Genomic DNA, 25,552 nt, shown 5'->3' with positions numbered 1-25,552 from the left:
TACTATTATTATCCCCATATGGGGATGAGGAGGCTGAGGCACAGCAAGGTGAAGTGACTTGCCCAAAGTCACACGGCTAGTGAGTGGGGGGTGTGGGATTGGAACCCAGACAATCTGACTCCGGAATTCATATTCTTAACCTCCCAAGTGGGCCTTTTCAGCAAGGCTGCCTTCGGTCTCTGCCCAGAGGGGCTTCTTGAGATGGGGGCTGAGCCCTCCACACCACCCCGCCCAGGTGCCCACACGTGCAGGTGCCTAGCTGTGCACCCGCTCTTCACCCCACAGCCCACACTACTGCCTTCTGGGCCCCTGAGCTGGGACACACCTGCCCCATCACTGTTGTCACAGCCATGCCTGGTCGCCCTGATTTAACAGCAAACCCTCAAGAGGGGTGGCCTTCATCAGGGGCCTGGCAGCTCCATCCCAGGGGACCAGGGAGCCTTCCTGAGCCTCCAAGCGACCTGATGCCTCAGTGATGGGGCTTCAGGCATTGGGGTCGTCGACCCCCTGCCATCCCACTCTCTTGGCCAGCCTGTCACCCCGCCAGGCTGGTCCTTGGCAGCCGGGGGACAGAAGAGGGCGTGAGGGGACACCTACTCCTTGCCCTTGCTTGGGGAGCTCCCTTGGTGCTTCTGTGTTTTGCAGTCCGTGGTGGTACCCAGGTGCCGGGGGACAGCAGAGGCGCTTCAGATCACAGTGGGCCACATCCTGGGAGATGCCGGCAGCCCCTACCTCACTGGACTTGTAAGCCTGGGTGGATGGCAGGGCTTCAGGGAGGAAATGCACTTGAAGGCCTGGAGGCTGGTCTGGTGGGCCCGACAGACCCAGCCTGTCTCCTCTGCAGATCTCCAGCGCCCTGCGGGCCGGGCGTCCTGACTCCTACCTGCAGCGCTTCCTCAGCCTTCAACAGAGCTTCCTGTGCTGCGCCTTCGTTATCGCCCTGGGTGGCGGCTGCTTCCTGCTGACTGCACTGCACCTGGAGAGAGACCAGGCCCAGGCCCGGCAGCCAGGCACAGGTACCCCTGCCGCCTTGCACCCATGCCAGGCTCAAGGCTGACCCTATAGGAGCAAGGATCACCACCCACCCGCTGAGCCCCTGGCTAGTTTATTTATTTGTTCATTCATTCATTCATTCATTCACCCATAGTTATTACGTCCCTGCTATGTGCCAGGCAAGGTTGCAGATGCTGGGGAGTGAACACCAAGTCCGAGCCCCCATGAAGCGAAACAAACAAGAAACAAACAGAAGAAGTAAAAGATAGAGTATGTTCAAGGTGATAAGTGCTACGGAGAGACATAAAGCAGGAAAGTGGGGAGAGAGGAACAGGTGGGGGCAGGGGGCAGTTTTTGAAAGGGTGGTCAGAGAGGTCCGCACTGCACGGGGACTGAGTCATGCAGCTATCTGGGGGAAGGTGCTCCTGGCAGGGGGAAAAGCTAGTGCAAAGGCCCCGAGGTAGGAATGGACCCGATGTGTTTGAGGACTGGCAAGGAGGCCAGTGTGGCTGGAGCAGGAGCAAGGGGGCCAGTGGTTGGGATGAGGGTGACAGTAATGGGACCAGAGCATGGGGGCTTTGGGGGCCTTTGTAGGGACTGAGGCCTTACACAGAGTGAGATGGGAGCTGCTTTCTGGTTTCCAGTGCACAAGCCCCAAGGTGTCTGATTTACATCCTAAAAGCACCACTCTGGTGCTGCTGTGTTGAGAACAGACTGTAGGGGTTAGTGTTGAAGCAGAGAGGCCATAGGAGGCCCTGCAGCCGTCAGGGGAGAGCAGCGGGGCTGGGACCATGGTGGTGGCATTGAAGGTGGGGAGAACGGGTCGGATCTGGAATTTATTTTGAAAACGGAAGCTAGAGGATTTCGTGACAGACTGTGCCCAGGCCTCGTCCCCAAACACCTTTGCCTCCTTTGGGGCTGGCTGAGCGATTTCTTCCCACAGGGATCCCCGACAGCCAGGACGTGGACAGCAAAGCCGTGGAGAGCCAACGCCTGCTTCCTAGCACAGGTGCCTCCCCAGAGGACCCCTGAGGCCCCTGCCCTGCAGCGAGGAGGTCCCACCCACCCTGCTCGCACCCTTCTGGGCGGCCTCCACTGTATCAGTGCCTCTGCCCACCTTTGACTGCGGCTCCGGGACCCTGGCCAAGCTGCACCTGCCACTTCTTCGCTCCCAGCTAGAGAGCTGGCAGCGCCTGTGGCTGGGCTGGGAATTGAGCTGTCAGCACCCTCGGTGGGAGGCTTGAGCCTGTGCCTGCACCCAGCACGAGGCCACGCCAGCCCGGGGTCCTCAGCCTGGCTGCCAGCGGGCCCGATTAAAGTGTGGCCAGTACAAAGCCCGTGGATATAGGCCTTTAGACAATCATGTTATTTATAGCCTCAAGGTGTCTCTGCTGGGATTAGAAGCGGGAGACGAGGAGGTGGGCAGTCTGGGCCAAGGATGCAGGGCTCCTCAGCCTGGGTCTCTGGGCGTCCCCACCCTGGACCGCCTGCTCTGACCCAGGTTCCCCAGTCTGCAGGGTCAGGAGGGCACAGGGCAGCCCTCTGCGTGTGTTTGCCCTCTGAACTAAAGTGGGGGCTGAATCAGTAGTCTTGAAGAGAGGTTTCTACTCCGGTGCTGGTGTGGGAGTGTGGCTGCAGGAACCAAGGAGGCACTCAGAGGAGTGCCCAGGCCTGCACAGACCCACGCTGGGGGGCTGGCATGGCTGTGCCTGAGGGCCCTGCTCTGCATCCCGGCCTCCTCCCCCACGGGGAGGGCCGGCTCGCTGGGACTCATATTTGCCCCTGGGTTCGGAGCAGCTGGGCGCAGTGGGCCCCGCAGGAGATCAACAGCTTCCAGGCGGGCAGCAGTGGGGAGGCATGTTCTCTCCGTCATGAGCCTAAGCAGGTCTCCCCTGCCCTGGTGCCCAGCCAGGCAATCACTGTTCACTTGCTGATCGCCGCCTTCGGTGTGCCAGGCTGGGCCTGCCTCCCATCAGCTGTGGGCAGAGCAGTGACCCAGACTCACACTCACCGCAGACCCTTGCTTGCTCCACCCCTGCCCCCTGTGGTGTCCCCCCTGCCCCTTATGCTGGATGGGACAGGCTCCAGGAGCTGGAAGCTCCCATTCAGTCCGCACCTGCCACCCTCACCCCCAAGTCTCAGCCCCCCCTCAGGAGCAGCCGTCACCAGGGTGACCTCCCCCTCCACCCACGATCTGATGCTTGGCGCTCCTGAAACGGCCGGCCCCGAGGTTAGGAGAGAAAGGATTCATGAGGATGCATGGTAAGGGTTCTGCACCCAGTTACAGTGTGGTGCGGGGGAGGGGCGCCGTCCCCACACCACCAGGCGATTCTCTGACTCCCGCTGGGGGTCCTACAATTCAACTCGACTCTGAGACTGTCTACCCAGAGATAGCATCAGATTCCGCAGGGTAAGGGTGCAGTCCTACAAGACGGTCCCTGCCACCCCTGTGCCACGCTTCAGATGCCGATCACAAGTCCAGGCTGTGACCAGTTGTAAATCCAAGGTTCTCACAACCCCTTCCTTGGGTTCCATTAATGTGCTAGAGAACTTAGGAAACCCATTTACTCACTGTATTGCCAGTTTATTATAAAGTATAGCTCAGAAATAGCCAGATGGAAGAGATGCATAGGACAGGGGATGGGGAAGGGCGTGGAGCTTCCATGCTGTCTCCAGGCACCACTCTCCCCAGATGTCCATGTGTTCACCAACCCGGAAGCTCTCCGGACCCAGTCCTTTTAGATTTTACGGAGGCTTCATTACTTAGGCATGATTGATTAAATTGTCGTCACTGGCGATTGATCTCAATCTCCAGCCTCTCACCCCTCCCCGGAGGTAGTTGGCGGGGGTGGTGGAACTGAAAGTTCCAACCTTCTAATCACAAGGCTGGTTCTCTGGCAAGCAGCCTATCCTTAGGTGAGTTCCAAAAGTCACCTCCTTAACAAAGGAAAGACACTTTCAGGGCTCTCATCACCTAGGAAACTCCAAGGGTTTTAGGAGCTCTGTGCCAGAAACAGGATGAAAACCAAATATATATTTCTTATTAGAAATCACAGTATCATACTTGGTTTCTTCTGAGAAGGAGGCAGTCAGTCTGTGCGGGATTCACTGGCTGTGTGACCCGGGCCACTTCCTGTCCTCTCTGAGCTGCAGACTCCCCAGCTATATTTAAGAGGTGTGTTGCATGTGATTTTTCTAACCTAGACCTCATGTGATTTCTCACGGGCTGGGTCTATGTCCACAGAAGCCCAGCTCCAGGATCTTCCTCCCTACAATCCTGGGGAGGACCCCTGTGAGATTCAGCTCCCAGGAGACGGGCAAGGGCTTCCCAAGAGTCATCCGCTACCCCCACCTCTCCCACCTCAGAGTCCTCAGGCTGGGGCGAAAGATCAGAAACCTCATTTATGCCAGTTCCAGAAACATGCGTTGGTACCAGTGGGTGCCCATCTTGGTGTTGGGCAGTGACTCCAACCCTGCCCTTGGACCTCACAGCCCCAGAAGGAACAGGGAAACACTTGGCTGGGCCAAGTGAGGCACACCTATGGGCAGAAGAAGGGGTTACATCCCTCAGAAGCTTTGAGGAGTCGGCCTAGGAGCTGGTAAATAGCCAGAGAAGGTGTGGGGAAGGGAATCCCTGGTGGATAGAACAGGCAAAGGTACAGGGGGTGAGGCAGAAGATATGTGATGAATCACGGAGAGGTGTGGTGTGTTCAGAAAGGAGGGGGTATGTGCGTTTTGGGGGAGAGACTGGCTGGGACCAGAGGGCTCAGATGCCAGCTGAGGAGCTGGGGCTTGAATCCTATAATCAGGGTAGTTCTTTCTGACTCAAGTGCTTTCTGGGGTTTGGGTTGCCAGGCAGGGCAGGGTGGTGCTTTCTGGGACTGAGCTGGACAAAATGCCTCCCAGGAGTTTATACTATGTTATCATCCAAAGTGCTTTGAGGCGGGGCAGGAGCAGGGGGTGCTGGCAGACTCTGGGAGGAAGAGACCAGTATCTGTTCTGCAAGCAACCCAACCCCAGCTGTACTCAGCTCCCACCCCTTGCCTCTCTGGGGCTGGTCACTCAGACCTCACTGTGCTGAGGTCACAGGTATAGGTCTCTGAGAGTCCAGCCACTCAGGCTAGGCAGGAGGAGTGGTCAATAGAACACACCTTTCTGGCCAACAGGGCACTTGCTGGGTGTTCCCAGTCCCTGATACTCTGGACTCACTCGTTGGGAATGTTGATGAGGGAACACACTGCTGAGCAGGACGAGGCCCTCAGACCTGATCTGCTCACATCATGTGTTAATTGCTCTTCCTGGACACACGCTGCATTCCAGCTCCCAGGTGTCATCCAGGTATGCAGGTGTGCTTGGTCAGTGTGCGTGTGCCTGTGCGTGCTCATTTCTGTGTTGGTGTGTGAGCATGTGAGGAGGTGTTTATAGGGTCTGGATGAGAAAACTCTTCTTCCACCCTGACCTCAGGCTTGGAGGGTTAAACACGTGCCTTGAGATGGTCACCCCAATCCTGGCTTGTCCCCCTGCAACACCAGACATCAGTCTGTTTCATTCCCTGAAGAGTCTATCTTTCCTCCATGCCTGGGTGGGCCTGTGAGCTTTCTGGTTTAATGCAGCTGCAGGAGGCAACCAGAGGTTGCTGGAGCCAAGCCTTAGCTGACACAGGGAGGTATGGGACTGTGCGTGTTCCTTCTGTGTGACCACATCAGTTAAGGTGGTAGGGTGGCGTGCAACAGAAACTGACTGATATCTTAAGCAAGAAAGGGATTTGCTGAAGACCTCAGGAGCTCACAGAATCTATGGGAAGACTGGAGATTCAGGAGCCAGGGCTCCTGGGCCATCTTATTGGGACATTTTCTCCCTATTCTTTTTCCACGCTACTCAAGATTTAAAGCCCTGGATGAGAGAGTCCAGTTGGAGCCTATGCCCATGCCTTGATTTATAGCTCCATTAAGACCAGGAAACCAGGGTGCACTTAGGAAGGGAAATGGACATTGAGCATCAAAATAAAGCATCAATGAAAGAAAAAAAGACCGAAAAAAAAAACCAAACCCACAAAAACCAACGACTGTGTCCATTACAGTGATCCTGGGCAGGCCACTGGCCTTCTCTCAGATGCAGCCTCTCATGGGACAGGGAAGAGGCTGGACTCAGTGTCCTTCAAGGGATTCTTCACTTCTGATAGCCTGAGTCTATGATCAAAGGAGATTGGAGCATCTATAATTCAGAAAGTGTTAAGAATGTTCAAAAGACAGAACAGGAACTTCTGTGTTAGTGGGGACTCAGAGCCATCTGTTCTGAGCAGGAGAGAGAGGGAGGCAGAGACGAAGCGTTCTGAGCAAAACTCGTGAGGCAGGCCCAGGCTGGGGGATGGAGGGGCTCCAAGAAGTCCCCAGCTTGGCAACAGCAGGAGCAGAGAGGAGGTGTCCTCTCCCTATCCGTGGGTGGTGACCTGTGGAGAACGTATTCAAAGGGTGGAGGGAAATGGCACAGGGAAGCGGCACAGGGAAGCTAATGGAGGGTGGAGTCAATCCGGGAGAAAATGCCTTTACCAGAAGGGCCCGGAGAGGAATCTGGCTGGTTTCTGAGTGACGCAGAGCGACAGATACATGATGCAAATGAGCACACACTTACTGAGCACCTGCTAAATGTCATTTACTCATTCAATCACAAACATTCTCTGAGCACCTCCTCTGTCCTGGACAGCGGAAGTGAATCAGACAGCGTATGGGCCCTTAAGGCTCACGATCTGTTGTTGGGCTGGTGGAGGGGAGTGGTGGACTCACGTACAAACATAATCAGCACAGTGAGTTTGGTGTGATGGAGGAGGGATACACAGGTTACTCAAGTAACCTAGGGGAGGAAATGACAATTTAAACAAGCAGGTCAGGGAGGGCTTCCTGGAGGAAGTCATGGCTGTGCTGGATTTCTGAAGGACTAATGGGAGGAGTGACCTAGGTAGACAGCATAGGCAGAGCAGGGCTAAAAAGCCAGGGGAGGGGGTTGCCCAGGTGACGCTCTCCGTGGTCCTGAACCATCGTTGTGTTAGTAGGACAAGGGCTTTTGTGTTGAGGGGAGAGCGGGGACTAGAGACAACTGCCCCCAATTCCTGCCACTCCTCCGGGCTCCAGGAAGTATCATAACTATGAGCGAGTTCAGGGAGATCAATTTTCAGTGTAGACGAGTGTAATTTTGAGAGATGGGCAGTAGGATCTGAGGCTGGAGATTGGCATGGGTCATGAAGGGTTATCGGAGATCATGTTAAGGAACTTAGATATTTTTTAAAAATTTATTTTATTGGAAGTATAGTTGACTTCCAATGTCATGTTAATTTCTGCTGTACAGCAGAGTGTTTCAGTTATACATATATAGATTCTTTTTCATTTTCTTTTCCATTATGGTTTATTACAGGATATTGAATATAGTTCCCTGTGCTATACAGTAGGACCTTGTTGTTTATCCAATCTATATATAATAGTTTGCATCTGCTAATCCCAAACTCCCAATCCATCCCTCCCTCACCCCCCCCCCTCCCCCTTGGCAACCACAAGTCTGTTCTCTATGTCTGTGAGTCTGTTTCTGTTTCGTAGTTAGGAACTTAGATATTTTTAATCCTGTAGGCAGTGGAGAGCCATGGAGAAGTTTTGTGCAAGGTAGTGGTAGGGTTGTATGTGTGATTTAGAAAATTACTGGCAAGAAATATGAAGAAAAGACCGGAGGGGGGACTTCCCTGGCAGTCCAGTGGTTAAGACTCCGCGCTTCCACTGCAGGGGCTGTGGGTTCGATCCCTGGTCGGGGAACTAAGATTTCACATGTGGCTGAAATAAAAGAAAAGAAAAAGACCGGAGGGGAATGTTGGAACAGGTGGTGTTGATCTTTAAAAGGGTCCAAGTGAGACATGGAGAGGTTTGAGCTAAGTCCATGAGCAATTGGGACACTGGGAGATATTAAAGAGAAAAAATGGACAGGCCCTAGAGGTGGGAGTTGAGGGAGAAGAAGGAGTCCCAAGTGGCTCCTAGGTTTCCAGCTCAGTGACAATGTGGATGCTGCTGCTATTTTTCAAGAGATAAATGATACTGGGTGGGAGCAGGTTTAGGGGAAAGATGATGAATTCAGTCTTGGATGTGCTGAGTTTAAGGTGCTGGGGGATATCTAGGGGGGAGTGTGCAGGAAACTGCATATGGACCTAGTGCTTGGAGATGAGGCCACATCTAGAGATGGAGGTTGGGGTGTCCTAGGGAGGTGGATAATTGTTGAAAGCCCAAGCATGGGTGAGAGGCTGCGAAGGGAGAGTGTGCCATGTGAGCAGGGAGGAGACTGAGGCTGAGCCCTGGAGACACTCCTGTGTAGGGAGATGGGCAGAGGGGAGGTGGACTGAGCTCCCAGGTAACAGCCGTGGGGGAGCCGGTGTTTCTCAGAGTGTGTTCTGCAAAGCTGTAGTCATCTTACGAGATGTTCTGTGGTCTAGTACACATGGGGACGTGGCAGCCTATACTTCCCCATGGGAGACTCCCAGTGTACACTCTCAGATTAAAGACTCTGAAAAGTTCCTCAGTTAGGAAACCTAATTCTCTGTGTTTATCCCACCATTTCCCAAATATACTTGCCCTTGGGACACTGGCCACTAATGAAATGTGCCCCATTTGTTTTGAAATTACGGTCTAGACCTAATGAATGAATATCAGAAGGCCCTTTGGCCATCATTGAGTTCAGCCTCCCATTACGTTGATGAGGAAGCTCTGTCCTGGAGAAGCTAAGAGCGTCGCTATGGGGCAGTAGAGGAAACACTGGATTAGGGGGTAGACACATCTGGGTTTAGTGCAAGCCTCATCATTTACTAGTGACCTTAGGTAGATTACTTCTCTTCCCTGGGTCTCTTTATCTGTGAGATGAAGATAAGAACCCTACAAGTTCTATAGCTGATGGTCCCAGAGGCTCTCAGGAGGCCACAGTGACTTGCCCAGGGCCATACAGCCCAAAAGGGCTTATTGACCTCCCCATCACCGTACCTTTGGTGGCCCCTTATCCCACCTAAGGACCCACTCTAGAGAGTGCCTTTGAGTTAAAATCCCAGAAAAACCCACAGACTGGGAATGGCTGGCTTGCTTGGTGGCAGCTTAGAGGTCCCCCAAATTTGAAAGGCTCAAAACTCTGCCAATTTTCCCCTGCTCCGGAGCCTACTCAGTGGTGGAAAGGCAGTGCCATGGAAAGGGAATGCTCCCCTTTCTGGCTAAGGCCTAAAACTGCTCCCTGGGCAGGGCTGTGGCTGAAAGGATGAGGAATTTTGGGGAGTGGGAAGGGGACCATGGTGTTGGGCTTAGAGCCATGGTTCTGCCTTCTTCACTGCTGGACAGTCCCCTAGCTGGCCACATCCCCCTGCTGGGCACTGTCCTGTAGCTGGCACCATCACACGGTTATGAAAGTCAGTGCCAGGGCTCAGTCCGAACCCCACGGAGCTCCTAGGTCTGTCCTTCCCTGTTTAATCACCTGCCATCCTGGGCCACCCCGTGGAACTTCCCTCATCCAGCTTTGCAGGCCTGCGCTCAGCAAGCTGGAAAGAGGCAGCAAGGCAACTTTCAGAATGAAATCTGTTTTCCTAACCCTCCCGTCACAGTCATTCATACCCAACACGACGAAGCATATTTTTAGTCACTTTGCAGAATTTAAAATACACCTCGAAGGCGCCAAGAAACAGCAGCTTGGGGATTAACTCTGCTCACAAGAGACAGTGGGGCGGGAGTGGGGAGGGGTGCCTTGTGCTGTGTCACCCGTTGGCTATGCCATGACTCACTGTGGCCGACACCTTCACGAGATGCACCTGCCCATGGATGTGGGATGTGGAGCAGCCTGCAGTGGGAACTGAGCTCCCAGCCCAGGCCGAAGGTATTGCACCAACCTGGGTCAGCACCAGCCCTGCTGCCAACTGGCTGCATGTCCATGGTAGGGTCACTTATGGGCCCTGGAACCTGTGTGTGAATAATTCTGGTTTCCCAGGCTCTGTCTAGTTCTAACATTATGTCCTCAGCACTCTGTACAGGATTTTCATTTCAAAGCGGCAAACAAATGAATGGGGGAGGGAGCTTACCAAAACCACAGCCCCTCTGAGATGAGTGAGAGTGGAGATTGTGGCCCTGAATACAGAAACTACCTGACCACTCTGCACAGGAGACAGGGCTCCCCGCTCCCCCAAGGGAGGACCTGGGGGACTTCCAGACCCTTTAAATCCTATCCTCCTATCTACCCCCAGAGAGAGAAACTGAGACCCAGAGAAAGTTAGGGGTCTTGTCTAGGGTCATGCCACACACCAGGGCAGAACTGGGCTAGGACCCAGCCTCCTGTCTCCCATTCAGGGCTTTGTCGTGCGCTGCTGAAGTGTGATGCTTGCGGTTGCCCGTTGCCGTGCCCTCAGGAGAGAAGGCCCCCTTTCAATGCCCTGTTTCGGGGGTGGGGGAGGGGGCCGGTTGGAGCCCTGGCTCTCTCTGCCAGGGGCTGCCTTTCTGAGGGGCAGGGGTAGGGTCTCGGTGTGCACACAGGAATGGGCCCAGCAGGAGGCAGGGGACTGGATCTGAGCTTCCCTGTAGAGGTGGGCGACATAGCCTTCTGTGACTGGTGGAGGCCTGGGTCCTGGGCCAACCCCCCACCCGTCACGCTTCTTGGTTCTTACGCAGCCCTCCCTGAACTGATTAAATCATGGCGGGTGAGTAGCTGCTGGAGCGGCCACGGGCCCTCCTACCCGCGCCCCTGACTTAACTGTCTGAGACCCTCTCTCCAGGATGTCCGTATGCCCTGAGCTCTAGCCCTCAGCTCTCTCCCAGAGTCTCCGCCGCGGTAGGGAGCGGGGGGGAGGGAGGGCACTGAGTGGGTGCTGGGAAGTCCTGCTTCCCGGACGCTACTCTTAGCTCCGTAGCTCCCCACAAACCCCCTCCGGGTCCTCGTCAGCCTCGGCGGCCGCGCGGCTCCAGAGTGACTGCGCCCCCGTCGGGCGGGAGGGGCTCTGCGGCCCGGCCCTCCCCCTCCGCCCCCCCGGGGGCAGCACGTGCGGGGCGGGGCTGTGGCCCGAGCCCGGGGCTGATTGGGCGCGGGCCTGGTGGGCGGGGCCGGGCCGCAGCTGTCAGAGCAGCGGCGGCGGCGACCGCGGCGCACCGGGCTGAAACGGTGGCAGCGCCGCAGCCGGGGTCGGAGCGCAGGAGCCTACGGGGCCCGGCCGGGATGGTGCAGCGGCGGCTCCTCGGCGCACACACGAACTGAGTGGGCCCAAGCTGGGCCCCGCGCCCCCCGCGCCCCCCGCCGCCCCGATCCCGGCCGGCATGATGTGCCTGGAATGCGCCTCGGCGGCGGCGGGCGGCGCGGAGGAGGAGGAGGCGGACGCGGAGCGGCGGCGCCGGCGCCGGGGGGCGCAGCGAGGGGCCGGCGGTGGCGGTTGCTGCGGGGCGCGGGCAGCGGGCGCCGCTGGAGTGGCGACCGCCGACGATGAGGTGCAGACGCTGTCGGGCAGCGTGAGACGGGTCCCTTCCGCACCCCCCAGCACCCCCAGCACCCCCAGCTGCGCAGCCGCTGCCAAGGGCCTCGGCGCTCAGCAGCCCAAACCAGCCAGCTTGGGCCGCGGGCGGGGGGCAGCCGCTGCCATCCTCAGCTTGGGCAACGTGCTCAACTACCTGGACAGGTACACCGTAGCAGGTGAGCGAGTGCCCCACCCAGCCCAAGAACCAGGACCCTCTGCTTCGAGGTACCTCGGGGAGCCTTCGGTCCCAGGCCTCCTATATCCAAGGCTTTCGTGGGGTCCCTAAGGGCCCTCCGTTCAGGCACAACTGGGCAAGTGATGCCCTGAGATCTACTGGTCCAATCCAGGGACCAGCCCCCGCACCCCAGGCCCAGGGGTTGGGGGAGTCCCCACCCCTGGAGTAGCCCGCGCGTCCTCGCCAGCCCTTGACGTCCCATCCGTTGTCCTCTTCTGCGAGAGAGTCTCCTTTGCGTCTCTCTGCGTTCTGGCCTCCGCGCCCCCATCCGCCCCAGCCTCAGGTTCCCGGGCCTCTCCTCCCCTTCCCCCAGCCCAGGCTGTCTGTCGGTCCGTAGCCGGTCAGTTCCTTCCTTCCTCCGCCGTCTCCACTCCCCTGCGTGCGTGCGGCGAGTGCGCGCGCCCCTTGCGGGTGTGTGCCAGGGGAAACCAAGTGTGTGCTCGCGGGCGGCGCGGATGTGTGTGTGAGCGTGTGAGCGCGTGGCTGACAAAGGCTTGGGGCTGCGGGGAGCGGAGGGAGGGGCGGGGCGGGTCCGCGGCGCCTGGGGACCCAGGATGCGGTTTGCAGCTGGCACTGGCTAGAGGCCCGAAGACGCCTCCCCCTGTTCTGTGTCGCTTGGGGCCTGGGGTAGGGCGCGGGCCACTGGGGCTGCCTCATCCTCTGTGAGCATCTCCGGGAATCAGCCTTGGGGAGGGGGTAGAGGTAGATAGAACAACTGAGTTCTAGCCCCGGATTTTCCCCTCTTGTGCTTGGTGTGTGACCTTGGGCCGGTCTTAGCCTGTGTTTAGGTCTGTTTCCCCGTTTGTGAGGTGATTGGTCCTCAGGCCCTTTGGGGATGGAAGGGCGTTCTGGGATTCCAGTCTCCTCGCTCCCCTCCCACAGTTCTGGGGCGGGGGGCGGGGGGGGGTGCCTGTGAACAAGGGTTTTCCCTAAATTGAGCTGCCCCTCGGTGGGAAGGGTGCAGCCTTGAGAGAAGGAGACTTTGGCCAGGCTAGCACGTGGGGGCTCTCTGCCATGGGAGAGCAGTGACTGGATACCTGACATCCTGGCATGCTGGCCTAACCACAGCTTAGTAAAATCTGGAACTAGAAAAAAAAGAAAAAAGATAGAGGGAGGAATTTTGGACAGACTCGAAAGAGAACTTTGTACCCATGGAGAGAGGCAAGCCCTGGCTTAAACCATAAAACATATGCCACCTGGGTCCCCTTCCCTAGGACTCAAGTCTCCCACTCTGTTGAATGCGCTTTCGTGTCAAGTGGAAGGAGGAACTCTGATGGGAGAGCAGAGGCTTCCGCCTTCCCCCACTCCCACTTTCAAAACCCTTTATCTCTCTGACCCTCCCTGCGGGGAGTTGGAAGTGGGTACCAGTGGCACCAGTTTCCGGGTCGAGCTCAAGGGGCTCTTACTTTGGCCTGGTGAGCAGGAGTACCCAGCACCGCCCAAGTGCACCAGCCCTGTGCACCAGCCTCATGGCACACACATGTGCCATGCTGCCTGGGACCTGGGAGCTTAGGTGCCACCCTAAAGTGGGGAGAAGTCAGAGAACACGGGGGGCCTGTAGTTAGTTCAACATCGACTTCTGTCCGTAGATGGGCAAACCGAGGCCCTTGTCCAAGATGGCCCGGAGAGTGCGCGACAAAGCTGGTGTTCGATCTGCCTGTTTCCCACCCTCTCAGCTGGGCAATGAAGGGCCTGCTTCTAGCGCTGTAACACTTTCCAATTTGTTTTTTCATGCCCCAGACCACCTCCTCTGATATTCTTAGGGAAACCGACTCTGCTAGGGGCTGAGGTGCGACGGTGGGATCAGGGAGGGCTGGTGCTTATCTGCCCCCACCCCCACTTGCATCCCAGAGTCAGAATGGGAGAACAAGATAGGAAATTTCTGGTGAATTGGTAAGGGGGGGTGGGGCAGTAGGGAGGAAGGCCCGGAAAGCTCTGTGCAAACACCGCCTGAGCTGTGCATCCCTCCCTGTCCCTCCAGGGTGGGAGCCCATGCACCACCCTGCCCCCAACACACAGCATACACAGATTTCCTCTCCGGATAAACCTGGCTCCCTCCCTCTCTCTTTATGGTAGATTCTCCTACCACCACCCCCTTGCTGCCAATTTCAGTTTTCAGGAAGATTTATTGTCTCTATGGCAACTACTATGGCTTGATGTATCTTGGGAGATTGGGGGGGCCGCAGGGGAATGGTCGTCCCTGGCCCCAGTCCACCTGTTGCTGGCTGTCCAGCTGGGACAGAGGAGGGGAGGCAGACAGTCCACTGCTCAGTCATCTTTGATATTTGCGCCCACCTGATCCCTGAGAACCTCACCATCTGGCCCTGCCTCCCCCATCAAAAAATGGGGTGAGTTCCCACTCTCTTCCTTTAAATCTGTCCTGTGCATTTCTGTTTTCATGGTATAGACCAGCTCTGTCCAAAAGGGATATAATGCAAGCCACGGATATAATTTAAAATTTTCTAGTAGCCACATTAAAAAAGTAAAAAGAATAGGTGAAGTGAATTAATAATGTATTTTATTCCACTCAATATATCCAACATAATTCAACATGTAATCAATATAAAAGCTACTCATGGGATAGTTCGCCTACTTTTCATACTGAGTTTCGAAACTCAGTGTGTTTTACATTTACAGCACACGTCAGTTTGGACTAGTTGCTATTCAGGTTTCCAACAGCCACAGTGGCTCAGGGCCACCGCAGTGGACAGTGAAGGTCTAGAGTCTTTGATGCCAGAGTTCACATCCAGGCTTTTCAACTTCCCAGCCGTGTGACCTTGGGGATGTCTCCTGAGCCTTCTGGGTGATCATTTCCTCTCCTCCACCTCCCGGAGTGTGTGGCATAAATGAGAATGTCTCTTAAGCCAGACTCCTAGGAGAGCTTCACAAATGTCAGCTCCCTGCTCTTCCGTGGCTCTGCCCAAGCTGTGCCCTGGCCACTGTGCCCTCCTGTTTCTCGGTTTCTGACAGTTCCTTTCAGGAAGCGTTGGCAAACCCCTCCCTTCTTCACCGGGGCTGATCTCCATCCTGGGAACCCCAGGAGGTTCTGCCTCTGCCCTAGCATTCCCAGCGCCACCCCCGGTGATCTGGCTAATTATGGCCTCTCCTCCTCCTCGTTCTCCTCCTCCTCCTCCTTCTCCCCCTCCTCCTCCTCCTCCTTCTCCACCTCCTCCCCATGAGAACCCCCTGAGGGCAGCAGGCCTCAGAAGCAGGTGAGAAGGGCCAGGTTCCCGCTCTTGCTTTCCTTACTGAGCATTGTTTCAGTTGGATGAAAGTGAGGTAGCCCGGAAACTGCCTCTCAACCCTTGCCCCTACCTCCTCGGGTGGATGAGGACACTGACACCGGGAGAATGCTGGAACTTATCCAAGGTCACATGGCGGGACGGAGCAGGACCAGAACCCTCCAGTGTGGTCTTCTCTCAGGGGGAGGACAGAGCATACCCCCTGCTTCTGACCTGGAAACTCGAAGACTCTGCTGGCCAGGGCAGAAGCCCTCTGGGCAGATGAGCTTCAGCTCAGTTTAACAGCAGCAGTTTGAGCTCCCCAGGGGCACGTGGCTCCTGCTCGCATGGCCCCTACGAGCCTGGCAGCCACCCACTCTCCATTCGGAGCCCACTCCTGGCTGCCAGGTCAGGAGAAGGAAGGAGCCTCTCAGGCGAGGGTGCTGAGTCTCCTCTTACCAGCTCTCCATCCTGGTGCCGGAGCTGCCTGTGCTCCGGGCTCCCATTCTTGCATCTGTGAAATGGAAGCGGAGCTGAGGGCGTAGGTGGCAGCATTCTGCTCCTGGGACCAGGCCCAGCAAGAGGGAGCTGGGCAGGCCCTGTTCACATTTGGAGAATAACTATTTGAAAGCTGAGATCCTCCCCCAACTTCTCTGGGACACCTGTTCTCTTCGTGAGACCTAGTTTCTTTCCCTTTGATCCAGCCCCCTGGCAGACCAGGCACTTGAAATTGGGCGGAGCAGGGGCTGGTGAGGAGAAGCAGAGCCCTGCCCTGGGGGAGTCCTTTTCTGCCAAAGAAGCTGAGACCGGTATCCATGGCAACCACTCACTAACACAAACCCAGAAGGAGAGAGGAGTGCAGGGACCCAGCCTGGAACACAGGCCTGGCAGGGACTGGGGGCTTCCCCAAACACCTGGCCTCCGCGCAGGAGGAGCTGCCAGGCCCGGGCTTTTAGCTCTTTTTCTGTCTGCTTGGTTGAGGCTGTCCAGAGCTGACAGTTGGGGAAACAGAGGCTCAGGGCCTTTTACAGAGTCACCTGAGTGTGTAGAAGCCAGGTCAGTCCCTAAGCTCTGTGTCTATCTTTGTTGATAAGGATATCAACACCACTCCCGCCCTGCCCCCTCAGGTGGCTTTGTCCCTTTGAGTGGCCCTGCCCTGGCCACCACCAAGTCAGCACTACGTAAGGTCTGCAGGGCGGGGTGTCCCAGGGCCACATTCCAGAATGCCTGTCTGGTGGGTCAGCGTCCAGGTGCACCGCTGGGCTGGCCTGGAATGCCAGTGCCCCAGTGACTAACCGCCAGCAGCCCATTTCCTTGCTCCTTTTTCCTCCTTGGCCACTTTCTGGCTGGTTCTAACAGCATTTCTGCTGTGCCGTTGACCTGTCAGAGAAGTGCTTTGAAACTCACTGCCTTGATTTGGGACTCAGGGCCAGTGACTGGCCCAGCCTGTGCCTTAGTTTTCCCTTTGTGAATGTGGCAGGAAGGCTGCAGGCTGCAGGGTGCAGCCTGGTCTGAGAGTGAGGCTGCTCAGAGAGGAGGAGTTCCGCGTCCCTTCCCCAGACAGGAAGTGGCTTTGTTTCTGCCTGGGTGTGGGGGCCTGAAATCCTGAGGGTAGAAGGGGGATGAGAGCAAAGGAGGCAAAGAGGACACTGTCTTGATCCCCAGGCCCCTGGGGCTGGGCTCCTGGTTGGGCCCTGACAGTCTCCTGGGCTGAGCTTCCTACTCCTGGCTTTATCAGAATTGCTGGGTGACCTGAGGCAGATCCTGACCCTCTCTGAGCCGTGAATCCACAATAGATGATTTCGTTCCTCTTTTTCTGTGGTCAAGGTCTTGCTCCCAAGGGTAGTATGGGGCACATGACTTGGTCTCAGGGACTCTTGTCTTCTGGAGCTCGGCTCTGCCTGTACCTCCCTTTTCCAGGACAACCCAGGACTGTTCCCTAGATGCTGCAGCGGCCAACCTTAGTTTTTGCTGCCAGGTCTCCGTGGTGTCTCTGCCCTTCTTCCAGGTAGTCTTCCCCACATCCCCCTCACTCTGTCCACCTCCATCACGGCACCTACCCCCATATAGGGTGGCTGTCTCCCTTCAGCCTCACGTGGGCTGAGCCTGGTCATCTCTGTGTCCCCAGTATGTGTGGGGGGCTGGCACGGGCTTGGCTCTTGTGGGCTGACTGAGTGGCAGAGTTGAGTTGACCCAGCCCTGCCTGTCCCCAAAGCCCATCCTTCTGGGCTGAAGGGACGTTGGTAGGTTTGAACGACCCTGGACAAGGACCAGGCCCCTGTAGCCGAGGCTGGGGCTTCTCTCGTGGTGGCCGGCGCTGCCCTTTTGTCCTGACTAGGGCACACAATGAGCTGGAGGCCTCATGTCTCTGAGAAGGAAGGGGGGGCAGAGATCCATGTGGTCCCTGTCTGCCCAGCCCACAGCCCTGACAATGGGGCTTCCTGGCCCCATGCTGGGCAGAATGGCTCCTGTACATGCAGGAGGGCACTGTGGTGGCTTTGTCTGGTCTCTTCTGCAGGTAGGGCACTGGAGGCCAAGGGCTGGTCCCAGGTCACACTGCGAGGTGGGGTGAAGCAGAATGCTTTTCTGCTCTGGGCCTGGCCCTCTCTTGGTAGTTGGGAGTGGTTGGTGAAAGGAGCCCTAGGTAAGATACGGCGGAGGGCAGAAGCATTTATATTAGAGCAAGAAAGAAGCAGGACTGATGCACTAGCCAGAGCTTGGAGGCTAGGGGTGGGGTCCCAGCCTCCTGCCTTGCCCTCAGTTCTCTGCCTCCATAGACACCTTGCTGGGGTCTACCCTCACAGCCTGGTAGCTCCGTGGGGTCTTCACGGTCCCTTCACTGCCCAGCATGGACTTGCAAATGGGGTCCCAGGCAGCAAGGAGCACCATTATGCTTTGTAAACTGTAAAGGGCCGTGCCTGGGGAGGGAGCGTGTTACTTGGTCACACACTGTTTCTAGCACCCAGGTGAGGGCGGTTAGTGTGGATGTTGAGAGGGGGCTGGCTGCAACCACTTTTCTGGTGCTTTTTGGGGTGCGGTGGGGAGCACAGGCCAGGTCGGGGCGCTTAGGGGTCTGCTCGGCCTGGCTCCTGCCTGGCTCTGTGGCCTGTTTCCTTCGCCTTCTGAATCTCAATTTTCCATCTGAGAAGCGGGGGCGGGAGTCGCTGGTCGCCTGGGCCACTGGAGCAGCACACAGGGAGAAGGCTGAGGGTTCGTGGGCTTGAGCCACGCCGTTCTGAGGTCTCTTATCTCTCCCCACCCTCTCTCCCCCCATACCCTGGACTTATCCCGGGTCTGTGGCCACACAGGCCACACCCTCCATGGGTCATGATAAGGGTGTGGCCACCTTGTCCGCGGCCCCTGTTGGTCTCGGGAGTCCTTGAGCCAGAACAGGGCCGGCGAGGCTTAGATGGGAAAGGAGTGGCCCTGCAAAGCCCCCAAATTGCTAAGGCCGAGTCTGGTTCCAGGAAAGCTGGCCCCAAATGATAGACCAGAACCACAGGCCAGAGGCCCCACTGCCTGTCCCCGCCCACTCTGGGCAGAGAGGCTTGGTGGGAATGGGGGTGGGGGGATGGGGAGGGAGGGCTCTCTGAGCTCTGGGGGTGGTTCTGCTCGCCTCGGGCTGGGGGGTCTGTGGGCAGGGCTCTGGGTAGGGAAGGGTGCTATGGGGTGCTCTTTATGGGGACAAGTCTGGAGTTTAAGTCTTCTAGGGAGGGGGTGGGGCCTCCCTGAGGGGCTGAGGCTGTGGGCCAGGGGTCCCATCCTCATGGTCCCTGCAGAGATGACCACTAAGCTGTCCTGACAGATGACCCAGATCTGTAGGCAGGCATGGGGGTAGGCGGGTTAGCACATGTAGAACAAACACGATTAAGATTTAGAATGGACCCAGTAGGGATGTATAGGGATCCTGGGTCACTCTCAGATGGGCAACCTGAGGCTCAGAATAGGGGCCAGATGCTCCTGTAGGTCACTCAGTTTGTCCCTGGGGGACGGGGGGAGGGTCTTGCCCTGTGGAAGCTCTGGGGCAGGTAGAAGTGAGTGTGCTTGACAGCCCGGGTCTCTGGCTGAGGAACTGCCTTGGCCCGTCCCCCTTAGGCTCGGGAAGGAGGGGGTGGGTGCTGGCGGGGCCAGGCTGTGGTTTCCCAGCCTTAGCCATTCAGAGCCAGGTCAGCAGAGCCAGGCCCTCAGGCCCCTATAATTACCAGGGTGGGAGTTGCGGCCCTGCACTGGAGCAGGGGTGAGACTTCCAGAGTGAGCCAGCCCTGAGGCCTCCACAGGGGAACCAGGGTCCCTCCAAGAAGGACCAGCCAATGGCAGGCATCACCCATCCCTTCAGATCCCTAGGCTCTGTCTTTCCAGCCATCTGCCCCCATGTGGGAGAAAAGAACACTGAAGTGGGAATGCCCATTCTCTGGGAACTGGTCACAGCCGGGGCTCTTGCCCCATGATGATCTTGATGACCTATGATAACGTTTGTAACATTTATTGACTACCTACTATGTGCCAGGTACCATTCTAAGCATTTTACATGGATCAACCCATTTAAACCTCACAACAACCATATAAAGCAGATCTTAAAATTAATCCTTGTTACAGAAGAGGAAACTGGCACAGAGAGTTTAAGTAACTTGCCTAAGGTCACAAAGCAGGGAAGGTGGAGAAGCCAGGATTTGAACCCCGATGGTCTGGCTCTGGAGCCCATGCTCTTGGAAATTCAGCTATGCTGCCTGCTGCTCTGAGAGAGGTAGGGTAGACATGGGGTGATGACGACTGTGTCTGGGGAGTGAACGTGAGCGCCAGGTGGCCTGCCCTGGATGACAAGGCAGAAAGAGACCTCAGGATCATGTCCCAACCTTGCATCTGAGGCTGGTCTGAACTGGGGGGTCCTGAGGTCAGTGTGGGTTTCCTCTTACACCTTGGCCTTTTTGAGGACTCTGTGATGTCAGCAGGTTGGGTTCTGGACCTGGCTCCTCTAGGGGCTATTGAAGGACCAGCAGTGATGGGGGATCACTGCATCTGTGACCAGCCAGATGGGTGAGTCGGGCCAGGTTCCATGCAGCTCTGCGGGTGCCTTCAAAGTTACAGGCACCTCCTCAACAAGAGCCCCAAAGGAGGGAGTTGGGGGGCGCACCCTGATAGACATGACCTTGGATCTGGGCCCTGGATGAGGTGGATCTTAGCAGGTGGAGATGAACAGTCCAGGAAGAGGGCACGGCTGTAGTCAAGGCTTGGAGGCCTGTGGGCCATGATATGTGAGTCACAGGGGCTTCAGACCAGCCAGGCCAGTGGTTTCCAATCACCTGGGCAGTGTGTTAATAGATTCCTGGCTCTGGCTTCTAGACAGGGTGATTGTGCAGACCTGGAGCATGGAGGCCTCAAATGCTAGAAGAAGTCTGGGCTTAATTTGGGTGGCAATAGGGAGCCACTAAGCTCTACTGGGCAGCCACCCTCAATGACCTAATTTGGTTACACTCTCAGAAGAGTGTCTGGCACGTAGTAAGCACTCAGTACACGTTAACACCCATATTATTGTTGTTGTTAGCAATAGTATGGGTGACTCTGGGCCCTAGCCAGAGTTGACAACCACTGTGCCACGGCCTTAGCTCCTTGAGTAGATTGTCTTGTGGTCTCTGAAACCCCAGCCCAGGACTTAATAGGAAGTTGTTAAGTGCTTGTGTGATCAGGCTGCAGGAGGGATGCTGGATGGGCTAGTAGAGGCTGGAGGCAGGGAGTCCAGGGAGGAGGCAGTTGGTGAAGGAGAGAGAGAATCGTTGGGGCCCATTCATGGGAGGCGAGGGGGGTGTCATGGCCGACTCCCAGGTGTCTGGTCTGGGGAGTGGACCAGGTAGGTGGTGGAGCCGTGGAATCGGGGTGCAGGTGGCTGGGATGCTGAGAGATGATAGAGCCTGTGGGGTTGAGCCACCAGAAGGCAATTGGCTTCAGGGGGGGATGAAGATGAGGACATCGAGTTGGGGAGGGGTGAGAACTCTTTTAAGAACTTCAGCTGTGGGAATTCCCAGGCGGTCCAGTGGTTAGGACTCGGTGCTTTCACTGCCATGGCCTGGGTTCAATCCCCGGTCAGGGAACTAAAAAAAAAAAAAAAAGACCTTCAGCTGGGAAAGGGGGAGAGAAGAAAGAGCGGCTGGCAGGGGGGATGAGGCCGGACTGTTTTTACCACCAGGATGAGAGAGGGGTGAGCACATTTGTGCGCTGATGTGCAGGAGACAGGAGTGAGGGAGATGCTGACAGCACAGCTCAAGCCAGCGGCTGACCTGGGCCAGCTTCCCGGGAGGCAGGAGGGGCAGTTGGCCTTGGACAAGAGGCGAGCCCCTTGGAGGCTTGAGAGGGGTGTAATTAGGGGCAATGGGTAAGAAAATTCAGGTGCTCCTGCTTTTCCAGAATGTTTTCTTGGCTCAGGGAGGAGGACCCTGTGGGCAGAGGATGATTGTGGCTGTGGATTTGGGGTGACTGCCTGGAGAGGCCTGGATCGGGAGCTGTGGCCATGGGACAGAGGGGGGCTGCGGGTGTGGTGGGAGCCCCACCTTGCCCGCCCCGGGCTGGTGGGGCTGGTGGGGCTGGTGGAGTGGGCTTGGTCTGAGCTGGAGGAGGCTGCTGCTGGGCGTGAGGCCCGTCCTGTGACCCACTAAACCTCAGCCTCCAGGAAAGAGGCTAAAAATAAGGCTGTGGTGAAGAAGGGAGGGGGTGTGTGGGTCCAAGCCTGCCTGGAGCCCAGAGGAAAATCTGAGACAACAGTCCGGGCTGCTGTGACACACGCTTCCCGTGCCAGTGGCCGGTGGGATCTCACCCGCCTGCAGCCGTGGCCCTTTGCAGGCCTTGAAGAGGGAAAACAACCGAGAAAGGCTCAGGCAGGGCCTGACCTAGGGTCTTACGGCCTGTACGAGGCCCTGTTCCCTGGAAGGGTTTCTCTGGCCTTCTGCCTGGAACTCAGACCTTGGACCCAAGACTGGGTTGCTGGGGGGTACTGGGGTGGGGACAGCCAAAGCTGCCTGTGCCTTGGGGTCTAGACTGCTCAGGAGTTCCCAGGGACCCTGGATGCCCATCTGGATATGGTGAAATATTCCTCCCCCTTACGAGGAACTCTGTTCAGTAGAGGAAGTCAAGGAAGGCTTCCTGGGACTTCCCTGGCGGTCCAGTGGTTGGGACTTCGCCTTCCAATGCAGGGGGTTTGGGTTGGATGCCTGGTCAGGGAGCTGGGATCCCACATGCTTCAGGGCCAAGGAACCAAAGTATGGAGCAGAGGCAGTGTTGTAGCAAGTTCAATGAAGACTTTGAAAATGGTCCACATCAAAAAAAAAAAAATCTTAAAAAAAAGAAGAAAGGAAGGCTTCCTGGAGGCAGAGGCAAATGCTGGACCTTAAAGTCATGGGTGGGGGAGTGCATCCAGTCAGATGGCTAGGATGTGCCTTGGGGAGGAAGCAAGAGTGTTTTGATTTGCTGTGGACACATGCCGCCTTTATCATGACCATTTTGATATGGCCGTGGGTGGGGACCCACAGTGCAGGGCCCAGGGGGAGTTTTACCCTCCTACCATCTCCTGACTCTATCCATCCTTCCGTCTACCCAATGCCTAAATTGTGGTGGTCTCTGTCCTGGGTTCTGGAGATGACTTGCCACGGTCCCAGCTCTCAGGGGGCTCATGATCTAGTGGGGGGTGAGGCAGGCCCCCGCCCATCCACCTATGCATCCACGGCAGAAACAGTCACTGGGGGCTGGCTGTGTGCCGGCCCCGGGCTGGGGGGCAAGAGTGAACCACGCAGAGGCTGTGTGGCAGAAAAACAAGCTTTGGTTTTTGATAATAGACCCGGTTTCAAATCTCACCCTGACATCTTATGTGCTGTATGACAAGTTATTTCATTTCTTGGAGCCTCAGTTTCCTCATATGTAAAATGGGGATGATAGTCATAGATAAGCCTGGGTAGCAGGGATAGAAATACCCTCTGTAGAGCCTCACATAGTACCTGGAACTTAGCAGGAACCAGTAACTAGTGGCTCTTTGCTCCCGGCCACAGTGGGTCCAAGGAGCTTATATCCGTGTCCCTCTGTGTCTTCTCTGTAGAACAAACTAATCCTAGTGTGACAAGTGTTAAAACAAGGATGGACAGGGGAGAGTGGGGGCAACTAGCTTATGGAGGGTGGTGGGAGGGAGAGAAATTACGGAAGACTTCCCAGAAGAGGAGGCATCTAAACTAGTCTTGAAGGTATGGCGAGAATTAGCTCAGCCAACAAAATTGCACCAGGGTAAGAAGAGGGAGCGTGTGTAGTCAGGGGCCCATGAGTAGTTTGGGGTGGCTAGGGTGTGGGGTGCGGGGTGTGGGGTGGTGTCCTGAGAAGTGAGGCTGGAGGGTGGGGTTGGCGGGGCTGAACCTGCAGCCCCACGGCCTGCTGAAGGCAGGGGAGCCACAGGTGACGGTGATTCTGCAAGAGAGGGATGTGATCGGATCAGGAGGCTACAGAGGCCCTGGCTCAGGACTAGGAGTGGGCTGTGAGGCCGGGAGGTGAGTGTGGGTGGCTCCCCAAGGTCGGGCCTAGCCATGCCACCCACAGGGCCTGATCGAACTCAGGGCCTCTGAGGCCGGGTCGGGGCACCTCGGAGATCCCACTTGGTGGACCTGCCATCCGCAGGCCCAGGACCGGCCCCTGGTTTCCGCCTTCAAGGTAAAGTCACAGCCCGCCCTGGTTATTAAGTCATTAGCTGGGTCTCACACAGCCTCTTCATTATGGGTAATTATGGTGAATCCACTCTGGGTATTAACAAGGAGGAGACCAGCTGCTCTTGGCTGTCAGGCTGCTAGAACAGGAAATCCCTCAGCATCCCATGCCTGGGTCTTGGGTGGGGGGACAGTGGCTTCTTCCCCAGCCCCAGCCACTGGACGGGACCCTCGTACAGTGTTTGGAGATTCCACTTTCACCCATTTCCCTGTTGTGTGACTTTGAACATGTGGCTTACCCTTCTGTGCCTCAGTTTCCTCATCTATCCAGTGAGATGACAGTACCAGCCTCATAGGGTTGTGTGAGGGTTAAACTAATGAAACACTTAATGCTCAATAATACGAACCATCATCATTTTAAATGCTGACATCATCATCATCGTGTCGAATAGTTCTGGGAGTCCCCCGAAGGCAGGGTCCTGGTCCCTTCCTCTGTCCCCTGCGTGGGGAGCTCCTGAGACAGGCCCTGTCTCCTTTCTCCCCTCTTCCTTCTCAGTGCAGATGTGCAGTGGTCAGGGGGACTCTGGCCTGTGGCCCAGCCTCCTGCTGTCCTCAGATAAGCTGAGGCAGGGGCCCTGGGAGCTGTGGGGCTGGGGGTTGGGCTTACCCGGGAGCCCTGGTTGAGGGCTGCACGAGGTCAGAGGGGGCTGGGCAGTTGCTGGCCTCTATACAACCACGACTCGGTCTGTCCACAGCTGTCGATCGTTTCTAGTTGTTCTGGTTGCCGCCCCCCTTTGATGTAAAAAGCCCTAACGAGAGCGAGAGTGCAGAGGTGGCTGGGAGTTGGGAGAAGGGCAGACGTGGCCTCAAGGGCTCCCCTTCCCCCAGGAAAGCAGGCCCGGGGCCCCGCCTGCTTCCCTCTGCCCCTGGGCTCCTGCATCAGAAAATTGGGAGTCCTGGTTATTCTCCTGAGGACAGCTGGGGGAGCACGTGTTTGTGCACACGTGCAGGTGAGCGGGTGTTGTGTTGCCTGTGAGCCCTCTCCGCCCTCTCCTTGGCCAGGGGGCTTCTCCGGCAGCTTTCAGTGGCTGCCCACCCACCCTCCGGGCTGTGGGCTTTGTGGTCTCCCCTGACGGCAGGGTCCACGTCTGGGGTCCCAGCACTTAGTCTGGGGCTGAGCTGCAGATGGGCAAGAGGCCCAGGCTGGTAGGAGGCTTGGCTGCCCCGCCGGGCCGAGTAACCATGGAGGAGCCTCACCTGTCTGTGCATTGGACCCCACACTGGCCGAGTGAGGGGATGTGGTCCTATCCCCAGTGTGAGCACCTCAGGGTAGAAGCTTGGCCTCCAAGGTTTCTAGTGGCCTGGCTAAACTTGGCAGGGTGGGGTTCTCTAGATGGGGCCAGGCTGGGCCCTGCAAGGTGGAAAGAGGGCTGGGCTGGGGCTGAGGGTCACCTAGGTGGGGTGTGCGAATGGAGGCACCCAGGCGTCAGGCGTCGCCAGTAAGCACCCTCTGTCTTCTCCTCCCAGGTGTCCTTCTGGACATCCAGCAGCACTTTGGGGTCAAGGACCGAGGCGCCGGCTTGCTGCAGTCAGGTGAGGCCCACCTCCCGCCCTGGCCCCCCTCCCGCTTTCTAATACCTGGTGGGGATTCCCTGCCTGTCTCTTCCCTGGTCCTGACTCTCTGGAAAGAGCGTGAGTTTTGTGTCCAAATCCCACCATTGCCACTCACAAAAGGCACCACTTCCCCGAGCCTCTGCTTCTATTCTTGTGAAACAAAGCAAATAACACCTGCCCTGAGGGGCTGTGGGTGAGATACAGGAATGCAGGCAACCTGGGAATCGCCTCTCAGATGCCAAAACAGGAAACTCCAGCTGGTCAGCCCCAGAGCCTCTCGAAAACCCAGGGCAGGAGCCTGAGAACCTGGGTCCCGGACTAG

General features: G+C 57.0%; 2 protein-coding genes across 3 annotated transcripts in view; both read left to right on the top strand.

Annotated features, from left to right (window-relative positions):
* Positions 1-2,257, top strand: part of SPNS3 (SPNS lysolipid transporter 3, sphingosine-1-phosphate (putative)) — a 44,510-nt gene extending 42,253 nt beyond the window's left edge. The window contains exons 10-12 of the mRNA XM_061175552.1: positions 646-744; positions 845-1,016; positions 1,937-2,257. Coding sequence (XP_061031535.1) covers positions 646-744; positions 845-1,016; positions 1,937-2,025 — 360 coding nt within the window. The 3' untranslated portion in view covers positions 2,026-2,257. The remainder of the gene's footprint in view (positions 1-645; positions 745-844; positions 1,017-1,936) is intronic.
* An 8,881-nt stretch (positions 2,258-11,138) lies between these two features.
* SPNS2 (SPNS lysolipid transporter 2, sphingosine-1-phosphate) overlaps positions 11,139-25,552 on the top strand; it is a 34,139-nt gene continuing 19,725 nt past the window's right edge. For both annotated transcript variants that reach the window (XM_061176309.1, XM_061176308.1), the window contains exons 1-2: positions 11,139-11,667; positions 25,144-25,209. In XM_061176309.1, coding sequence (XP_061032292.1) covers positions 11,298-11,667; positions 25,144-25,209 — 436 coding nt within the window. In that variant the 5' untranslated portion in view covers positions 11,139-11,297. The remainder of the gene's footprint in view (positions 11,668-25,143; positions 25,210-25,552) is intronic.

The sequence above is a fragment of the Eubalaena glacialis genome, chromosome 19, assembly GCF_028564815.1.
Source record: "Eubalaena glacialis isolate mEubGla1 chromosome 19, mEubGla1.1.hap2.+ XY, whole genome shotgun sequence".
NCBI lineage: Eukaryota > Metazoa > Chordata > Mammalia > Artiodactyla > Balaenidae > Eubalaena > Eubalaena glacialis.
This window is presented reverse-complemented; position numbering and strand designations above follow the sequence as displayed.